General features: G+C 38.6%; 1 protein-coding gene across 1 annotated transcript in view; it reads right to left on the bottom strand.

Moving 5' to 3' along the window:
• Nucleotides 1–17,125, bottom strand: part of LOC102313542 (sodium/calcium exchanger 1) — a 50,857-nt gene that overhangs the window by 26,812 nt on the left and 6,920 nt on the right. Inside the window, exons 3-4 of the mRNA XM_042214110.1 lie at nucleotides 6,976–7,121; nucleotides 2,988–3,087 (exon numbers count right to left, since the gene is read on the bottom strand). Coding sequence (XP_042070044.1) covers nucleotides 2,988–3,087; nucleotides 6,976–7,044 — 169 coding nt within the window. The 5' untranslated portion in view covers nucleotides 7,045–7,121. The remainder of the gene's footprint in view (nucleotides 1–2,987; nucleotides 3,088–6,975; nucleotides 7,122–17,125) is intronic.

Here is a 17,125-nt window from a genome sequence, read left to right as displayed (position 1 = left end):
CACACACACACACACACACACACACACACACACACACACACACACACAGCACAGCACTCTGTCAGGCTAGACAAGCTAATCCCAGATAAGAGAGCAAAGACAACCCTTTTCATTAATGGCATCAGCTCACCAACAAAGGCTGGCTGACAGGCTGGCTAACTAAAGCACAAACAAACACACGCACGCCCACACAGGATAAAGTTATTTGAAGACACTAAAGTGACTGAGAAAGATCCAGGCAAACAATGCCCTGACAGAAACCCAGTTTTAAATGCAGCAACAAATACGATTTCTTTCTTTAAATCCAACTTTGTATTTTGATGTGCACCGTAATTATCGGTGACATTTTTATCGCAACAAATCAACGGTCCCATTTTAACTGTGTTAACAATGATTGACTTCTTTCTGATAGTAATTCAGCTTATATATACACAGTTGCTGAAATCCTAAACATTGTTGATGAGTTCGGGCTGAAATGCTGAACCAACCCTTCATGTACTGAATAGCACTGGTGTATTGAATAGTAAGTGCAGCTATAAAGCATAGATGTTCAGTAACTTTTCAGTCAGTGTTACATTTGCGCATTTGAAAAAATCAGTTGATGAACATTATCAGTAGAAAGCAGCTGATGGAGATTCTCTGGAGCTGAAAATAAAGCCAGCTCTAACTCTTCCAGGCACAACTTCAGCCTGCCTTCAAAATGGAGTCAATCCCCATTGACTCTGATGTAATGTCCCAGCATTACAGCATCAATGTTTTTACAAGCCTGCTACATAAAACTAACTAACTAATAATAATAATTGTGTTGGGTCATGTATGGTTTGATTGATGTCCTGACACCGGAAGCTGATGCTGAGTGGTCTCTGCTAGCGTCACCTCAGCTAATTTGAGAGATTTTTAAAATACCTTTCGGGCTATTTTTAAATCGTTTATCTGATCTTTATCAAGTCCTTGCAAGAAGTTTGAGCTTCAGCTTTGTTGAGTAAAATTCTAAAATCCCAAGTCCATTAATTAGGACTAGCTAGCTAAGTAGTTTATGGAGGCAACTTGCTAACCAAGCTAACTAGCCTTTAGCTGATAAATTAGCACTCTTTTTTCCTAATATGGTTTCAAAACTAACATGGTGGCATCTAGAACAGGAGATAAAGTAATAGTTCAGTCAAAATGTATTTAATATATAATCATCTCACAATACAGCAATTAGCACCATATGCCATTTTATTATAAAATCTGCACCTCATCTATGACCATTGTTAATCTGTCCCTGGAGTCAAGCAGTAGATGTGATAATGTCCAAATACTTTGGAGTGAAGTAAATGTGCAATATGCTATACTGTCCATTGAGCAAGACACTTAATAAAGAAAACAAAGCAAAGAAAGAACAAAACAAGACAAACAGACGCTGCTTAAGGATGTTTAAAGTTTAAAGAGCTGCAAAAGCTTGTCATTTGTTTGTGAATCCTTTTCCAAATAAAATCCACAACAGAAGTGACCGACAAGAAATGACAGTCAGTCATACATAAAGAACAGATTACAGCTATACCTTTCTACTCGCTATTTCTCCTTCCTGCTTCCATTGATGAACTGCAGTAATGCCTCTCTGCCTCCAGAGGGCAAATTCCCACAAGTAACCACTGAACTGTGAAAATTCTGCAGTGAATGTGAAAAAATGCTGCCGTTCTCCCTTGTCCCTTTTCCCTCTGTCACTCTCTTTTGAACTGGGTGCCTCTACTTTATTTATTGCACGTGTTCTTTTGGTGTCTAAATTTCCATATTCACAGCTAAAGCATCCTTTGTCGTTATACATGTTCTTTGTTCCTTGGATTATCTTTAAATTAATGCATATATTTTCTTTTCCACACTGTGCGTGTTTCTCAAAGGCATTTTCACACTGCAGGCGCGTCACCTTCTGTTTGCATAATAATGTCTGATGCTTTCACTCTTCACAGGACACAACCACCTGTGCTTATATCAGATCCTGGCAGTGATGTAACATTAGTTTTAAATATTCTTCCCCCAAGATTAAGATTAGGATACACTTTATTTGGCTTCACCAGAAAAACAAAACACCTTTTCATTCTTCAGTTCTGTGAAAAATTATTTAAAAAAGCAGGGCAAACACACACATATGAAACAGAAGCCTAAAAAAAACTACGCATTGCACAAACACCCATTTCCAGGAGCATCTTTCATTACATGGCGTTTAGTGTCTTGATGCTGACAGGAATTAATGTTGTGTTTCAGCTGGTTATGTACCAGACGCTAGAAGCTTAAATTTACTGTACGAAATGTGGGTAGGGCCAGACGCTATTTTTTATACTTACTTGGTCAAGGCCTGCACAAAAATCAGCTGCAGGCAACAACGATTCTTAACACCAATGATTTTCATGGCAGATTTAATCAACTGGCCAGTTTGCGATTTCAGATGAACTCATCCCACAGCAGATGATACTCTCTCAAACTGCCTGGCAGAAAACTATCATCAGTTTCTGTTCAACACTACAGAGCTTCTTTCTCTACTCCTCTCTATCCCCAAAACACACACACACACACACATCCTTGTTCTTCTGCCTTTGTTGGGCAGAAACACACACAGTCACTCTCACGATTACTCTCGACGTTATCACCCATCTGGTTAGTGTTTGTCCAAACCACACAGGCCAATCCACTCTCCAGTAACCAAAACACACACACACACACACAAACACATGATGCCATGAAACCACGAAATTACTCTAATTTGTTTTTAGACAGAGAGGGACATTTTGATTGAGGTTCCTGATATTTTAGGTTGCACCGATTGTTAGGGTGCAGGGAACAGAGGACGTCTGAGAGCTCAGACTGTAAAACTGCAGCTGTTCATACTAAAAAGAATTTACACCACACTCTCTCACTTTCTTTCACACACACACGCACACACACACACACACACTCCAGTTAAAATCAGAGTTGGACACAGGGCTTCTGAGTCTCGCCGTTGGTCTTACCTGCGCTTACAGTGATGGCTTCTATGAACTGGTCTCTCCAGCTGTTGGTTCCCACCAGCAGAGCCAGGTTGGTCTTCTTTATCAGCTTGTCCACTGTGTTCTGCCAAAGGAGAGACAGATTATCAGTCATTTGCATCTAGCATAGGAAATCTCTTGGATTTCGACACAGCATGAAATAAGAAACTGGCACTCAGCTTTCACAGGAAATGCATTTTTTTATGAATTTCCAGGGACATAATAAAGGTGAAAACATAAACATACTCTGTATCAGTTTCATACAATTCATGACTGAAGCTATAAGACGCACACTGCAGTGAAATATTAAAATTCAAGACTATCTTACAGCTGCATCATTCCTGTGCATCGCTTTATACATCTTCCCCAGCCTTATATTTGTGATATTTCTGCAAGAATTCAAAATATAGTTTTCACTGCCATTTATTAAATAAACATTTAGATATACAGTAGACTTGTTTGTTTTTCTTTCCATATATGTCTCTGTTTACTTCCATTTTCCTTCCTTTTTCTTTCCACGGTTTCCTTCCATGTGCATTATTTTACAGTATTTACATTTTTATTACAGTCTTCTTCAATAGGAAGAAGCTAAAACAGACTGGGGTAACACAAACAATCCAGCATGCACACACATATACTAATTAGTGAGCACTGGGGGAATGCACTCTCCTTTTCTGAGGGAAGCTGTGATGCTACTTGTGTTGAATGGAGCTTAGGTGTGTAAATAGGGCTTCTTAGCTGTGGACACAAACATGCACAGACACAGCCAGCTTTACTCTGCCTATTGTATCTGGAGTGTTCGCTTAACTGCATTCACCTAGGTTTTGTGCATAATACCGTCTTCTACGATTGCCATTTTATCATTCTCTAATGCTGTTACTTTTATCAGCTTTGCTTTCCATCTCTTTTCTTCGCTCCCTCAATTACTTTGGACTCAGTCAGACTGAAACATGCAAATGCATGGGTTTCCTGTGTGTATCCATGTGAATTTCCGCTTTATTTTGGGAGGGCCCCATGCTGGGACTGAGGAACGTTATGTATTTTTCTTCTGAAAGACACATGAAAAGACTTCTTGACTCTGTGTTTATCTTAGAAAGGGGTCAAAATCATCAAGATTGGTTTCATCATAGAAATCTAACAGACACAATGTTTGCTTTAAATGAGTGAAAACTAAATTATGTCAAAATCAAAAGAAAGTAAGTACTAGTGAAAATTATACTTGAGATAAAAGCTGCAATTTGCACATTGTAAAGTCAGTATTTTGTGGCTTATGTGATTTAATTATAACTTAACTAAAAATAAATTGTTGTTCCTTTGGATGACAGTAATTACATAACTACATAAATGACTTGAGAAGGAGTAAGTTAATATTTTGGGATGACAGTTTTTCTTACAATACTTTTCTAATCTTCAGTCAGTAAGCTGAACTAGAGTTTAGTTTTAATCCTCCAGCAAGTGGTGCTATATAATCCAGTGATGATTGAGCTAAAAGTCACAAGTAAAATTAAAAGATAACACAGTCTGACAGGCATAAAATTATACTTTTGTATCAACATAATTCCCAATGAGCTTTTATCCAAAAACTGGTATACAGGTCCTGAGTGAGTGCCTATACCCATCTGTAGAACAACATGGAGGCTCTGACATAGAAATAAGAAAGCTTGCCTAATAGAGTTTAGATTGTGTTGAAGAGTAAATGTGGTCATATTGTAGATTGCAGTTCAATTTCATAAGAAGTGTAGAAATTCTCATGATTTTGAAAGTCTTATGAGAGACTTTTTGCCTTCTAGGCATTTCCATTTCTAGTCCCACATTTCAATAAATTGCTCCAGACATTTCTCATTTTCCCAGCACCATATTTAAAGAAATAATCAGTGGCTCAAGACTTTATTATTATATATTTATTTATTATTATTGCGCTAAAAACACAAGGGTAAAAACATTGTAAACCTTTTTTTCCTTTAACCTCCTATCCTTGTTCAGTCTCTAATGTCACTCCACATCTGCCAGTGGACAGTACTTTAGATAACTATAGGATCTCTTTACACATACACATACACATACACACTGAACTACTTGACAAACTATAGTATCCTGTCAAGTGGCAAGCTATTAGTGGGTGCTATTAGCTGTCTTTTTAGAGTGATTGTGTAGGTGGAGCAGGAGCAAAGAACATGCATTAGTACACACAGTCCCACACATACACACACACAAATGTAACATGGATGGTAATTACATCTGCACTCGTCTTTAGAGTCTGTGTGGGTGAAGGGAAAGGAGGAAATTAAGCAAACATAACAAATATCCAATTATTTCCTATATGTATCAGAAAAAATTGTGCATGAATATGTTATATGAGCTTTATTTTAATCCTTTGTTGCCCTTTTGTGAACATATTAGCATATTACTACACTCGCAATAGACAATAATAATAATAATACTAATAATAATAACTTTATTTGTAAATCAAAATCAAGTGCTCCACAGTTTGACTAAAACCACACAATAAAAAATAAGCATACATGTTCCAGCATATAGACATGCAGTCAGCCATATGGTCTTATATTAATTCCAACATACACCCTTCCGTACACCAATTTGAGGGTCTCGAAAAGCGCTATATAAATGCAATCCATTATTACTATTATTATTATTAGATGAGAACTATGGCCAAAAATAATGGGAGAAAGATTAAGGAAAAGCTAACCTATAAAAAGGAGTTTTGAGCAGTCATGTAAAACAAACCACTGCTTCAGCCGATCTAATAATGTGAGGAAGGCTGTTCCAAAGTTTAAGAGCTACAACCTCAAAAGCACGATTGCATGAAGTTTTCATCAGCAGCCTAGCTGTTGCATTCTAAACTAGTTGAAGACACACAGAATGAAAAACATGTAAACAGCATGTCTTTCATCCTCACTTCCCTCTCTCACACCAACCGGTCGCAGCAGATGGCCGCCCCTCCCTGAGCCTGGTTCTGCCGGAGGTTTCTTCCTGTTAAAAGGGACTTTTTCCTTCCCACTGTCGCCAAAGTGCTTGCTCATAGGGGGTCATTTGATTTTTGGGCTTTTTCTCTGTATGTATTATTGTAGGGTCTACCTTACAATATAAAGCGCATTGAATTGAACTGAATTGAATTGAATTGAAAGACAGGATAAGGATTACTGAGACATGCATGTGAAAACAAAATTTAAAGCATGTATTCAAAGTTCCAAATTGTTGGATTACAGACAACACGTAGGTTTTGAAAGCAGACAGAGATATGTCTGCTTTTAAATATCCTATTGTGTCATGAAATCTTATTGTTCAAGGATGTTTGAATCCGAAAGTTATACTTCAGAGTAAAACATCCTCAGTTTTCCTGCCATCTAAACTTGTTTTATTGTCCTCAGATGAGATCTGTCATCTTTATCTCACCACACAAAGGCTTCATTTCAATCCAAAGTACCTAAACTGCATGCAATCTGTGTCCACTGCCATGTGCAAATCTACAAAAACTATGCAAACCAGTCAGCTGATATATGAAAAAGCAATAGATTTGGGATGTCTTTTTCTCCCGTTTGACTATATAGGCTTCGTTTCGGTATATTTGATGTCAGCAATGCAAAAGATTACACACTAAATGTCACTGTATAACAGGATAGCTTTCTCCCTAGTATAAAGGGCAAATATAGCCCATATCCTTTTGTAAATCAATGCTAATGTGTCAAAGCACAATGAAAAAAGCAACACACAACTCTATATATGGTTACAGAGTTTTAAAAATGGTGGCTGCTATAAAATTCTGCTTACTCAACCAATCAATTCACCTCTACAAGCTGTATCCCCCGGAGTTCCTGTGAAGTGAAAAATGCTACCATTTAAACAGAGTCTTTTGGAGCTCTGGCTTTTGTTCCTGTAGTAGAAACACACTTAGTTCCCCTTCGGGTTGAAAAGTTCCTGCACTGGAAATATAGTCAATGTGGCACCGCCTTACCTTGAATTCATATGATTCCTCGATGATCACCTCCAGTTTGACATGATCTCCCAACATTGGACGGCCCATTTCAGCTATGCGGCGTTCCTCTTCATCTTTTCCTGTCAGCGGCTCTTCTTCCACTTCTTCGTCTTTCTGCTGTTCCTCTGAAGAAACAAAACAGGGGACACAAACAGTTAGAAAAGAAACAGCAGTAAGCCAGTCAGTTGTGTTAATGCAGATTGGAATTTATGCAAGAGATTAGCTGAAAAAAAGATAATAAAGTGAAGGAAGCTAGTTGTGTAGCACACCAGAAGAAGTAGTTTCAAATAAGAAATAAGCTGATATTGTTATTTTATTTTATTTATTTATTTATTTTTTAAGTTTTCAAAATCAGTTTTCTCAAAAGTTAGCATGTCAGGTGAAACCATGTCAGGTGAAGTTGTCAGGTACAACTTCAAGGTCACATTCTGGATGATCTTGTTCTAGTGGAGTGATATCTCTTATACTACAATGAAGAGGACTTTCTTCTTCCAGTCTTTATGCCAGTCACACTGCAGTTACCATACCAAAGTGTGATGTAGCTGTTCAGGATGCCCAAACAGCTTTTATTGAGACCCAACATTGCCTCCATAAAACGGGGTTCTCACTTGCTTCATTTACCAACCTCTACACCTTTGGAGACAGAGCCTTCAGTGTGTCAGCGCCTACCCTGTGAATTCCCATCTGAGCTCGGCAGTGTCCCTTCATTTAACTTCTCAAAACCTTTTCAAACAGGCCTCCAACCTCTAGCCTGTTTACTTATTTCATCGTAGTTGCTGATGAGATGATGTGCGCTAGTGTTGTATCATCAGTCTTGTTTCAGCAAAGTATGGAGCAACGGACAGAGCACACAGCCCCGTGTGACCCCTGTGTTCAGTTTGATGAGGTCTTACTGTAAGCATTTACTGTTTGCACAGTTTGCCAACTGTAAGGGCTCCAGAGAAGGTGGGAGGCTGGCTTTGATAAGATCCATGACTAGTCGGATGAATCTCTTCACATTAGTTGTATACAAACTCAGCACCTGCAGGTTTTCTTCTCTGGTGTAAGTTTCAGTGCCTTAAACCTCCCATAGAACTCATTCAGCTGGTTTTGGTGGGAGGGTTGTGTCGTCCACTTGTGGTATTATTTTACAGCCCGAATCTCCTGCTACATGAGCCCAGTGTCCCTGGAATCACAGAATTTGCTTTCAATTTTTCTTATGTATGCCAACTTAGTCTTCTTGATGGCTCAGTAGAGATCAGTTTTTGCCAACCTGAGCACTACTTTTACCCCCAATCAGAAGGCAGCATCCTTAATTCTCAGCTCTTTAAGGCTCTCTGATGACATCAGAAGAAGGGTTTGATAACTGTAACAACACACATACACTTGGAGCATACATGCTCCAATCAGTACTTGCAAAAAAGTCCTGAAGTGCTGTAGTTGTATCTGGCCAGGATGCAACTACTGATCTGATCGGATTTGCCTTAATGCGTTTCAGTAATGTTCTCTATGCTGGAAAAAGCATAACAGAAATGTGATGTTTGTATACACCATATTAAATGTGTTATTGCGCCTGGTTGGAACACGCTATTGGAATTTGGATAGAACAATTTAAGTTTATGTATATGAAATCTCCAGCAACCACCTTGAAACTGTCTGAATGAACAATCTCTAGCTCACTGATGGCACTGTACAGCTGCCACAGGATGTCCTGGGTGGTGACAGTGAATTACTATAGCTGGTAGAAGGGTTGGAATTTCACTATCATATCTTTCAAAAGAAAATGAGTTGTGACAATTCCACTGTTGCTGCACCACATATAATGTAATGTATACACACAGTCCTCCACCTCAGGTCTTACTGGTGCTTACAGAAGGCTGTTAGTCTGTCCAGGAATGCGACATCAGAAATGTTGCTATGGAGTCAGGTTTTGGTCAAAACAAAAACAATACAGTGTCTCGCATCCTGCTGTGTGTGTACTTGCAGCCACAGATAATCCATCTTATTCTCTAAGGAATGAACATAGGCAAGTAAGAGTGATGGGACTGATGGTCTGTTTGGGTTAGCTCGGACGCTTTCTTCATTCACTTGTGTGTCTGTGCACACTGCTTCATGTACGTCATACCCCACACAGCTCTGTCAGACCAGCTCAGTGATCTCAGCTTTCTTCAAACACAAAGTCTCCCACAGACTTCTCAAGGTTACGCCTCATTTTCAGCAGCATCTTTCGGTTGGTCCTTAATATGAGACACTCATGATGCTCAAGACAAACACAACAAATATGATGCCGTGTATTTTCCTCTAAAATTCCAAACTTTTTATCTGTAATGAATGCACAGGCGATCGTGGCTCAAGAGTTGGGAGTTCACCCTGTAATCGGAAGGTTGCCGGTTCGAGCCCCGGCTTGGACAGTCTCGGTCGTTGTGTCCTTGGGCAAGACGCTTCACCCGTTGCCTACTGGTGGTGGTCAGAGGGCCCGGTGGCGCCAGTGTCCGGCAGCCTCGCCTCTGTCAGTGCGCCCCAGGGTGGCTGTGGCAACAATGTAACTTGCCATCACCAGTGCATGAATGTGTGCGTGAATGGGTGGATGGCTGGACTTTGGGGTCCTTGGGGACTAGTAATGCGCTATACAAATATTTACCATATAACACAAAACCCTCAGCGTACCAGGTACAAATACATTTTGATCATTAATTCTTCAAAGAGAGCTGGTGATCATATGCCATTATTGGCACTTTATTCATAATTGCCACTTCAAGTAGCAATCTTTGTCTTAAATTATTAACTAGAAGTGTCTGCAATTTTAACTTATTTAATTAGCTTTATATTCTTCAACTGTTTTAGCACCATTACTAAATGGAAAATACTTCCATTAGTTCCCCTGTTATCTCATTATCCCTGTCGCTCTGTCTTTCACACGACACCCCATCTCTTTTCTTTTCTCTGTCTTTATGGTCTGTGCCAGTAATTGAGATTCACCGTCGAGAAAGAACTCACTGCTGGTATCAAAGGGTGAGGCGTCAGACAGAATGGCCTTGATCATATTTTTCACGGGGGAACAGTTATCCATGCTGTTGCCTTCCATTATTGTGCACTGCATTGTGGGTCTACACCAACCCGTTGGTCATTTGTTCCCCTCAGTTGGGTTTGCTGCATGGAGCTTATAGCTCACTTGCACAAACAGCCATGCAAATGTCTGCCAAGAGCACTTTCATCAAACTTGTACTCCACAAGCAAGGGGCACAATTTAGAACTGTGGTGCCCAGCGTGTTCATGTAGCAACAGAGTAAAGTCTAGGGCAACCAAAAGGCAGCCTGCTATTTTTCTTTTTAATTACTGCAGTATACAAAAGCCACCTGTTAATAACAAAGCATTCACGAGGAATAAATTCCTAGCAGACTTCTTTGTTAGCCAGCTGTAGCACACAAAACAGATTAAATTAAATTAGCTGAGAATATCACCTGCCTCTTCAGTCTATGCAGATGCTTTCACTGTTCCTATACCTTAGAACCACTTTCAACACCACACTGTCTGCCCATAGCCTTTAAACTGCAGGGAAAATATAGCTGGTTCACTTCTGCCTCACTACCAAATAGATAACAATGGTCATCTAACATTTCTGTTTTTCTCCTTTAATGGTGCAGTGTGTATAATGTAATACACACTACAAAATGTTGTAATAAGTCCAACATTTTGTTGACCTATCAGTCCACCCTGACCTTCACCATATAAGGATTCTGTGGCTTAAAATTACAGCTATGTCACCTCACTTCCTTTTTTGACCTGGCCAAAGGTCGACGGGTTACAATAAACTGTGTCTGTAAACAACCATGTGTATTTTTTATACTAACAGTCACTTCAGATATGATGGCAGTCTCTAAAAATAAAATTTTTATCTCAGCAGACTTTCAATGTTCGCTTTTTAGCTAACTTGAATTTACAATATAGTGATTAGCGCACACACATAAACACACACAGCTGCACCAAAGCTAATTTAATGAACTCTAATCCCAGCATACAATAAGTCACATGTGAGATGAGGATGACCTGGCAGTATCCTCGTTAGCTACACTCCTTCTGTGTGAGCGTATCTGTAAATGAATCTGACAGAGGTTGAATGTTGCAGGGTAAGATGCTGCTTCTTGTCAAAGCTACTGTCTGCACAATTTATCATTCGGATTTTTTCTCCCGTTGTCCTTTTCTGTGCTCCTTTGAAGCTAATTCAATTAATACCACTGAATATGCTTTTAAGTCAGGACAGCTATACAGAAATATTACTAAAGCATTTAAATATGCGTTGAATTCAGCATTGTACATAATTAGTTTCAAAATTGCATACTTTTAAACATTTTGATAATGTATATTTGGATGAAAACAGACCTAAAATATGAGGATAGTATACGCTGTGGTATGTGTATTTTTGTTGCATAACATTTTATACCTCCAACTCCAGCTGTCCTACTCTTTAAAATCTTTTTCATCTCCGGCTCTCATAATTAAAATCTCTAATTTGTATTCACCCTTTTCTCTGTCTGATTCTAATTTTTTCTCCTTCCTGATTTGGCTTTGTTTCAAGGGGGCTTCAGAAAACTGTGAAAGTAAAAAAACAAGGAACACATTACTAATTCAGGTAGCAATACTGACAATATGACGCAGCTCTCGAGTTAATTGTGCTCTGTGGCATATTCAGTGGGAACAAATGAGCCCATGAGGTACAGTTAGTACAGGGTTAGTGCTCTCTGTCCCGCTAGCAAGAAGTCACAATTTGTACTTTGAAAATGTAGAAAGATTATACTGTCAACTTTGCCTGCTAGGAAACAGAATTATTATTATTATTTCACTTTATTGTCCTTTCCTATCTTCCACAATGGACTGCAAATACCAATGCCAGACAGTTACAAGTTTGTATTTTATGCAACCTTTTGCAGATGTGTCTCTGATTTTTTTTCTTTAGAAAGAACCTTTTAATTCTAAAAATCTAAGCTCTAAGCTGTTTTCACACATTCATTGTGCCCATTTTCAAGACATTATACAGTGTCCAACTTACCCAGATTGGACATCAAACTAATCTTTACTTTACAAGCTCCTAATAGCACGTTCCTTAATCCCTGATTGATACCATTTGAGTGTGAGTAGTAGAACTTCCTGCATGGTTTACATAAGCCTCACATGCATATCCAGTTGTGAATGTGCAGCTAGGGCAGCTACATAGAAATATAGTTGTAAAGAAAATCTGACATTTTTGTCTGGTACATGTAAGAAGGGGCGACTTCAAATAATTTCCAAATCTGATTTTTCTGAGACTGTTTGGAGTTCATGTGTGAAATTATCAAAAGAAGGCCACAAAAGAGCAGCTGAGAGGCATACACTTCACCAACCCCAATGTACTTTTATTGTTATATCAGATAACAATGATTTGGGGCTTCATATAGTATGGCACACCATAACAATTAGATTAGACTCAGTGATTACAGCATGACCATATTTGATATTCAACTATCCAACAAGAGTTGTTGTTGGCTAGTTGAGAAGCTTATTGTAGAGATCAAGTAAAGAAGCAGGGTCTAAACTTGTTTATTTATTATGGCTAGCATATAAAGCTTTTCTATCAGCATAAAATTGATCCAGGTAAATCATCAGTCCAAATTCTAGGCAAAAATATGTGGTCCAACACCATATACAGATGCTAGCTTCAAATGTACACCCTGGAAAGGAACATTCAGTTTCTGAACTTAAATAGTGCTAAATTTCACTCAGTCTACGTGTGTTTCTTTCTGAATTTTCTCCACAGTATTGTCTTTAGTTTAGGAATTGTGTCTGCCTCTTTGTCTGGGTGAAACATCTGTCAATACGTGTCTGACAGGAGGTAGCATGTGTTTGGTGTGCATGTGGGATTTCACACCTTGTCATGTTTGATGGAGCCCCTACTTTAACAGAAGTGATAGAAGGTGACTTGGAGTGGAAGGAGAGAGTAGAAAGGTTGAGTAAGGGGCAAAGATGAAGGAAAGAAAGAACAATCAGAGAGAAGAGAGAATTTTTGTCATGTTTAATTGATTCAAGATTCACTGGAGAACGTAGAGGAAAAAGAGGAAAGGCAAGAAGAGAAAAACAAAGAGCAGGAACAGAGGGGAGAAGCTTCAGTGCTTTGGGAAGGAGGAGATATGCAGATGGAAGGAGGAAGAAGACAGGAAGGAGACAATTGAAGACAGGGCCTCTGACAGGATTAAACAGTACAGCAGGGGACAAGACAGAGGAAGAAGCAGTTGTTATACTGTCACAATTCTGAAGAGTGTCACAGAAGGAGGCTCAAAAGCAGATGGACAAGAAGAACTTTTAAAGACTTAACACAGTTTTACCAGGTCCATTACATGAGATTAAGGAAAAGAAAGGGAAAAAAGAAGGAAATACAAATAAAGGAGAAGAGTATGGGGATATAGATAAGAAAGAATATCATATGGAACATTTTGAAAAAGCAACAAAGAGACAAGAAAAGAGAGGTTGAAAATAAAACAAAAATGGGTAGAGGGCAGGTAAATGAATGTAGCAAGGGGAAAAAACAGGAAAATGCATATGAAAGTAACAACTGGAGTTTATGCTGTTTTTCTTTTCTTTTCAGAGCTTTGTTAGAGTGACAACCCATGTTAGTCACTACAGTTAGGTACTTGTTTTTGTTTAGAGTTGAAGGATGTCTGGATAATGTATCTGAGGCAGACTCCTGAAGTGCTGTGTGCTGTCAATAAGGCTGAGCTAGAAGCTGGGTTAAATGCTATCGCTTATTGTCTCCCCAGCAACACTTTCTAGTTCCTCCTGGGGGATCACAATGCATTCCTATGCCAGGTGAGAAGTAATATCTTTCCAGCAGGTTATGGATCTTCATCAGGGTCTCCTTCTAGTTCAGGGAAAAATCTCCCAGAGGAGATGCCCAGCGGGGATCCTAACCACCACAACTGACTCCTTCTCACACAGAGAAGCAGTGACTCTTGTCTGAGCTCCCTCCAGATGTCTCCTACCTCTATCTCTAAGGGTTAGCCCAGGCGCTAAGTTACACCCAGCAAGAATATGTGCTTGCTGGGTGTTTTTTTCTGTTATAATTGTATAAGCTGTACAATACTGATTTCAAAAATTTACAATTGCTCTTATAAATAATCTTAACTTCTACAGATTTAATTAGAGTAGTAATGAGAAATTGAATGATATGAGGAGCCTGCAATTTAATTAACCTAACTTACTCTTCCATTTTAAACAATCTAGCACTGAATATGAAATAAAAAAATAGTAATCAGTGTCCTCATTCAATAAAATAAACAAAACAACACAAGCATTAATGTGAAATGATCATTAATCATTGCATATGTGAAATTTACTTAGAATTGCATATTGCTGTATTGCTTGGTGATTTTGCAGAGTTAATGACTCTGTTTTACAATCTCTCATTAAATAGATTTGTAATGATGTTTACTGTTCTGCACAACACAGGGTTCAGTGGGTTTGTACATTATGGATATGTAATGTACATACTAATAAACAAACAGAATATGGAGAGATACATAGAAACATGTACATAAACATACTGACTGGCATGATGAAGAGTATCATGTGTCCAATTAGTTGATGCTGTTTCGACACATGTACCATCTTAATCAATGCTGGAATTAACGATATGCACTATTGTATAACTAAACACTCAAAAATACTGATGCACACAGACGGGGGCTGAAAAAGGACATAAGGAAAAGGAGTATGAGAGGGGATGACATTGCTGTCAGACAAAATCTGTCACATATATTCATGCACATAATGTATCTCTATGCATGTGTGGGCACACTACAATGCACATATGTTTACCTCTGCATTAGTATAAATTGTATCTGTCTGTGCCTGTTTTATACTGTACACATGCTTGCATGTTTTAGGACATGGGGTCATTATTACTTTCTGCAGGGCATGTGTGTTTTCAGCCTTTTTCCTCTCAGCAATATTCCTTCCTCACGCCGCACTTTTTCCCCCAATGTGAAATATTTAGCTTCATGGGTTGTGGTGAACTATCTACTGCTTGAGGTTCCTCGGGACAAAATTTGAATGATGCTGTATCTGAGGGTCATCCAGAAACTTCAAAAATTCCATGTAAATTCAATTGAGTTTACCCTCAGAAAAAAAACAACTATGTGCATAAAACATGTGATCACTCAAAACATCTTCTGTGGGAGTCCAAGATCCATTTACTTTATTTAAAGAGAGAAACCAACACTTCACATATGCAACAATACTGTCACCCAATTTGATATCTGCCTACACATCCAAACAATAAATATCCAGCTGCACCTGCACAAACAAGCCAGAGCTGAACAAGTACTCATATCCTCTCTCCAAAAGTTGTTGAAAGGGAGATGGAGGAAACTAGTACAAAAAGAGGATAAAATAATCGACAAAAACACATTGAAAGGCATCTTTTGTCAATGTGCTACGGTTCTATTAAGTAAAAGCAGACTCGGGTTGAAAAATAAGTGAAATTTAAGGCAGCTGAATGTTGAAGCACTGACACATGAACTTAAGATGCCTTCAAAATACTGGAGCCAAGTTACAGTTGTGGTAAACTGATGAGGTTTAAGCTGAAATCTGAGGTGGGGTGATGCTATTGTTATTGGCAAAACATTGCTCTAGGGCATCTGTGCATAATCAGTCATAAAGTTGGATCTGGATATGCACAGACTAAATCTTGTGCGTCACGTTCTCTGCCCTGCGGTAAAGAAAATAAAGACCAGGTTCATGCAGTGATGTCTCTCTCATTTCATCCTCCTTATCACTACTGAGTTGATCACAATAAAAAAACTTAGCAAACAAACCAGGTATGAGTAAAGACACTGCAGCATTCTGTGCTTCTGAATACCTGAATAACAAGAACAGCATAACAAGAAAAAATTTCATGGCCTCCTATGATTATATTTTATGTACTCTGCTTACTGTCCTAAAAAAGCCTTGTTATCAATATCTCTTCTATTTCCAGTAAAGTCAAGTGACTACAGGAAATTACTGAACTACACGGTTTCCCTCTGTTCTCTTTGCATAATATGTAGCTCCTTATATCAGTGCAACAGATGTCAAATCAGTTGCCTGTTTAGACACTATATGAATTCTGTGAACCTAATTTCCTTTAAGCAAAACACAGGTAAATGAAACAGCCGCATCAAAAGACAAGAATATCAGCCTTTTATCTTTGGCTCAGAATAAAAGAACAAGAGATGAAACGGGACCTTGCTGGAAGAAAAGCTGACTATATTCTCCCAGTCATAAAACCTTGTATGTCAGAGCTGTTTTCTGGGATTCATATCTGACGGCACAATTCGCAAATTAATCAACACTGTCTCAGGGGTAGGACACTTAAAAGCCAATTTAAAATATGTTGGATTGTGCCAAAATGCTCTGAGAAAACCAATTCTACATTCCACAGTCTCTCTGCAGTACTTTGTACTAATTTACTGAGTTTACAATAATAATAATAGTTTACTGAAATTGCAACCTCAGTAAACATTAATTGGAAATTAAGAATACAAAACAACATAGTCCCAGGTTTTCACATATTCAACTGTGTTTGTTATAAAAAGCTGCCAGTGCTACCCCTCAGCCTCCTGAGTACCTATGGTATAAACTTGAAAAAAATGTGGTGACTTCCTTCTTGAGTTACCACATTCATCCACAAGATTTTCTGAGAAAAGGTCCTCAGACCTCTGAGATTTTGACTTTTCTAATTAAATTCAATTCCATTTTATTTATACAGTGCCAAATAACAACAAAAGTCACCTCAACGTGCTTTATATTTTAAGATAGACCCCAAAATAATACATACAGAGAAAAATCCAACAATGATATGACCCCCTATGAGCAAGCACTTTGGTGACAGTGGGAAGGAAAAACTCCCTTTTAACAGGAAGAAACCTCTGGCAGAACCAGACTCAGACTCATCTGCTGCAACCAGAGATTATTAATTTGAAAATCCTAGTTCATCCTTAGTTATCATGTTCACAAGAGTTTCAGAAAATCAGAATCTGACCTTGGTCAAGGTCATCATTATTCAAGCTTGCCTGAGACTCAACACTCTGTTAAATGGTAAATGGACTGGTTCTTATATAGCACTTTTCTAGTCTATCTGAGC

This window comes from Haplochromis burtoni, unplaced genomic scaffold, assembly GCF_018398535.1.
Source record: "Haplochromis burtoni strain Fernald_Lab_line unplaced genomic scaffold, NCSU_Asbu1 Contig_518, whole genome shotgun sequence".
Lineage (NCBI taxonomy): Eukaryota > Metazoa > Chordata > Actinopteri > Cichliformes > Cichlidae > Haplochromis > Haplochromis burtoni.
Note: the sequence above shows the minus strand (reverse complement) of the source record. Positions and strands in the feature narration are given on the sequence as shown.